General features: G+C 61.6%; 1 protein-coding gene across 1 annotated transcript; it reads left to right on the top strand.

The window, feature by feature from the left end:
* The first annotated feature begins 994 nt into the window (after positions 1-994).
* Positions 995-3834, top strand: NPM3 (nucleophosmin/nucleoplasmin 3). The gene is made up of 6 exons (XM_042829878.1): positions 995-1064; positions 2245-2330; positions 2857-2976; positions 3231-3324; positions 3496-3618; positions 3725-3834. The coding sequence occupies exons 1-5, from the start codon at positions 1031-1033 to the stop codon at positions 3600-3602; spliced, it is 441 nt and encodes a 146-aa protein (XP_042685812.1). The 5' UTR covers positions 995-1030; the 3' UTR covers positions 3603-3618; positions 3725-3834.
* Positions 3835-4423: the final 589 nt, after the last annotated feature.

Below are 4423 nucleotides of genomic sequence, written 5' to 3'. Positions count from 1 at the left end.
TGGTTCAGATCTTGCTGTTGCGCTGGGAGTTGTTCCCTTAGGGAAACGCAGCGCAGGAACGTCCTTGCCTTCCCTGTCCCTGCGCTGTGCAGGCAGCCGCGTGGCTCAGGGAGCAGCTGCTGCAGGAGCGCGTGAGTCCACAGGCAGCCTGGGTGTGTGTGTGCTTGTGCAACGGCAGCGGGTGAGTGCTTGTTTTCTGGGACCTGGGGCAACTTCCCAGCCCTCTTCAGTGTGTTTTCGTTGAATCGAGCAGCACACGTGGCAGGCGGGCTGGTGGCTTCTCTGCAGTGGGAGCAGAGCCAGCTTCAGGCCAGGGCTGCGGAGTGAGCTCACTACTGAAGTGAGCTGTTTCAATGCAGCTTCTTCTTCCCCGAGAGGTGCACCGCATCACTTCCTCTCCTGCTCGGAGATCTACTTGAGCCCCGTGCTGCATGCTGGAGCAGCATATTGCCTTCCCATCTGCTGTGTTCAAAGGTGTATGGCCAGAGATCGAGCTGCTCTCGTGCCTGCGCCCAAAGGAGTAGAGATGGGTTGGTCCCTCCCGCTGCACCTCAGTCTCTGTTACCCCTCCATCAGCGTTTCCGTTCCCAAGGTGCCTTTTGGGGCTGCTCACCACCCTCGCAACTTCGGATTTTCTGCCCACCCCCCCCAAGAAAAACCTTCAGCCGGAAGCCGCGAGTTGCCAGGAAAATCCATTAGGCTCCCACCGGGGTTAACATCCCTTCGCCTGTTATTGCGTGGGAATAAAACGCCATAAATATGCCATTTCACCAAGTCTTCCCCTCTCTGCACAGCTGCTCCGCGGGCCGAGCCCTTCCACCAGAGCCCCATAACCTTCGGGCCGCGGCTTCGCTCCCCCAACCTCCCCCCCGCCGTGCAGCAGAGCTGGCCCGGGCCCGTCAGCGCCCGGCGGCCGCTGGGTGGTGCAGCCCCGCTGGGGCGGGCGGAGCCGGGGGCGGTGCGGGGCGGCCCGGCGCGGCTCTGCGCGGCTCCTCTCGGCACGGAACCGCCCGCCCCGCGCTACGGACTCATGGAGCCGCACGGCCCCGGCAGCGTCCTTTTCGGTGAGCGGCAGCGGGGGGCCTTAAAATGGGGCCGGAGGAGGGAGAACGTATGGGAAATGTGTTGGGGGCAGGAGGTGCGGATAAAACGTGGGGAGCGTGTGGGGAAAGGTTCCAGATGGGCTGGGGGTTGGGGAGGCTTGGGGGGACGGAGGGGTCGGCACAGGGTAGGTGTGGGGCGGTAGGGACGCGTAAGGGGGCCTGGGGGCAGCAGACGGACGGACGGACGGACGGACGGGGGGGTGGTGGACACGCGAGTGACACGATGGCACTGGCGGGGTGGCTGGAGGGACGCTGGTGTGAACCGCGTGCGCGGCCGGGGCACGGAAACACGTGTACGGCAGCCGAGGGGCTCGGGGGGAGATGTGCCGGCATTCCCACGTGCGCTGCCGGCTCATCCCGGCTGCTCTTCCTGTGCCGGGGCCGGGCGGGCGGCCCTAACCTTCCTCCTCCCATTCCCCCCCCCTCCCCGAGAGCCGGCCGAGTCCCACACGTGGCCGGGCCGCTCTCCCGGCGCACACGTGCTCGGGGCCGTCCCCAGCCTAAAGCCGCCAATCGCGGCGTGGTCCTGCAAAGCGGAGCAGCCCCGCAGCTTTCCAGGCACCTGGCTTTCATTCCTTGTCCTGCTGAGCCGAATGCGGACCGGGGCTTTGGGCCGGGGCCTTGCCCCGAGCTGTGTTCGCTGAGGCTGATGCCTCCACCTCCATTGAGAAACCCGTGTGTGGCGCGCGGGGCTCAGCTCCATGCTTTTCCCGTCTGCTTCACACGGGTGAATCATCCCGCAGTAAGCAAACACGCCCTGGGCTCTCTGCCTTGCCTTTTTGCCACGGTCCATTGAATAATTTTGCTCTCATAACAGCTCAGAGACACGCACGGCAAAACATCTCAGGACTGTTTGGAGGACTGCTGCCAGCCCCCATTGCCCAGCCCTGCCTCCTCCATCCTCCCCACTCCTGTTCTCAGGGCCTCCAGCCCTGTGGCGCTGTTTTGTGGCAGCACGGTTTGGGGACGCTGAGGTTTGTCCCTATAGAGCGTTGGGCTGGGCCTGCAGCTCTTGGGGATGCAGTCTTGGAGTCAGCAGGAAAGCTGTGTGTCTCAGGGATGCTGCGGGCTTGTCTGCCCTGAGGACCCTGTGGCGTTTCAGGGCTGTGTAACTCCAGCTTTTTTTTGCTTTTGCTTGCAGGCTGCGAGCTGACGGCCAGCACCAAGTCCTACACGTTTCAGGTGGATGAAGATGATGACTCTGACCATGTTTTGGCCCTGTCTGTGGTAAGATAGAGGAAAACAAACTATGCTCGTCGTCTCCTGTGGAGACCTACAGCCTCAACCCTCCTCTTGCAGGCTCGCTCTTCCCCCCTGGCTCAGCTGCACCATGGGGTGCCCTGGGCTGAGCTGTCAGCCCTGGCTGCTCAGATGGGGCCTGCTGCTGTCAGTCATTGTATGGAGCTGCTGGAGCAAGTGGTATCGGGAGGCAGCCTCTAGAACACCCCAGCTGTAGGGCAGAGGAGAATATTTTTCCTTGTACTTGACCTTGTTGGGATCCCCCATCAGCTGGGTCCCCGGCCAATTGCTCTCCAAGCTCAGGTATTTGGCTCTCACTGGGGATTGCCTTCTGTCACAGGAGCTGCCAGCAAGGGTCTGGTCAGCAGAAAATGCAGCCCAGGTGCCATCTCTTGAAGCAGCTGCAGGAACAGCTGTCCCACCTGGGAGGGCACTATGCTAAGGAGGGTCTCTGTGCTCTCCCCCAGGAGCTGACAGCCAGCTTGTGCTCATCAGAAATTCCTGTCCTCCCCAGGTGTGCCTCACAGATGGCGCCAAGGATGAGTGCAACGTGGTGGAGGTTGTTGGGCGAAACCACAAGAACCAGGAGATCACTGTGCCGGTGGCAAACCTGAAGTTGTCATGTCAGCCCTTGGTGAGAGCTTCAGCTGGCATTTGGTGGTGGGGACACAGCTCTGTACTTGTGCAAAAGAACATGTGTGGCACAGAGCTGTGTGATTTCTGTAAATAATAATCATATGGTGGGGGCTGATCCAGGGGGCTGGAAAAACAAGGTACAGTGGGTGGAGGTGAGGTGGGAGGGATGTGGTCAGCTGGGCCAAGTGCCGGTCTGGGTGTGTGGGGAGCCCTGTGTCCTTCCACTGCTAACTCGGCTCCATTTCTTTGCAGCTGAGCCTGGACAACTTCAAGCTGCAGCCTCCAGTGACGTTCCGCCTGGCAGCAGGCTCTGGGCCCGTGCATCTCACCGGCTGGCACCAGATCTGTAAGGGTTCACGTCTTTGGAATGGCATGGGAGGAGGAAGAGGCATGCTCCAGTGTGTGTGTCAGCCAGGGAGCCCATGGGAGCCACACCTGGTGCTTCCAGCACCTGTGCTCAGTGCTGGTTCCCCAGAGCCCTCTCCTGGTCAGTGACCCGCCTGTCTGTGTGTCTCAGTGCACAGGGATGATGCTTCCTTCGAGGGGGAGGATGAGGATGATGACATGTCTGAGGAGGAGATAGCACCCATCATGCCTGCCAAGAAGGAGAGAAGGAAGCAGTGATTTGTATCCCAGCAAGGTGAGGTGCTGGGCAGCTCTGGGGTGGTGGGTGCTGCCCTGCCATTGGGTGCTGGTGCTGAGTGGGGTGCTGTGGGGTGCTGGTCTCAGTCTGCTTCTTCCTCCAGGTGCTCGCTGGAACTTCTTGCAGACAGCTGTTACCTCAGACACCTCTCACCAGGACCTCAACTTTTGCTGTATTTTTTTAATTTACTGTTGTACCTTTTGGGGGTGGTGGGCAGGGGCTGCTCCCAGCACTGGGGGGGGGTGGGAGGGGGGTCTCCTTTCCCACATCCATGGGAGGTGATCATGTCCCTCAGTCCCTTTCTGGGTGTCCGGGATGGCGGTCCTCACCCTGTGCCTTTTTGCTGCCCTGGACCTCTGCAGTGTGCACAGCCCTGCTGGCTCTGCGGTGCCCAGCGTGTCCCTTCCCCAGTAGCAGCTGGATGTAGAGGCAGCAGCAGGAGGCAGCATCCTCCCTTCCAGGATGGTGTGCTGGGAGCTGATGTCTGCTGTGATTTGGGGGAGGTTCTGGGTCACTCTGCTTTGTAGGACGGTTTTTACACACTGAAATAAAAGTGCGGGTTTGGTGTGGTGGCTGGCACGTTCCTCCCGTGCTCAGGGATGTTGCCGATCCCTGCAGAGAGATCGAGGCACGGGTAAGGTGGGGAGGGAGGGGGGGAGGGGAGAGGTCTGCGTCGGTGAGCGGGGCCCAGGAGGCGGGGAAGGGCTCCGGGTCGCTTCTTCGGGGCCGCTAGGTGGCAGGCGGGCAGCGCGGCGGCCGTGCCTTGCAGCGGGGATGGGATCCGGGCAGCCTCTGTGCCGGC

The sequence above is a fragment of the Centrocercus urophasianus genome, unplaced genomic scaffold (genome assembly GCF_019232065.1).
Source record: "Centrocercus urophasianus isolate 14NV4802_14NV808 unplaced genomic scaffold, USGS_Curo_1.0 seq_325, whole genome shotgun sequence".
Lineage (NCBI taxonomy): Eukaryota > Metazoa > Chordata > Aves > Galliformes > Phasianidae > Centrocercus > Centrocercus urophasianus.
This window is presented reverse-complemented; position numbering and strand designations above follow the sequence as displayed.

Coding starts and splice junctions, on each gene's coding strand:
- NPM3 (XM_042829878.1), top strand. CDS start 1,031: ATGGAGCCGCACGGCCCCGGCAGCGTCCTTTTCG. Junction 1,065..2,244: donor CCCCGGCAGCGTCCTTTTCG/GTGAGCGGCAGC, acceptor TTTTGCTTGCAG/GCTGCGAGCTGACGGCCAGC. Junction 3,325..3,495: donor CACCGGCTGGCACCAGATCT/GTAAGGGTTCAC, acceptor TGTGTGTCTCAG/TGCACAGGGATGATGCTTCC.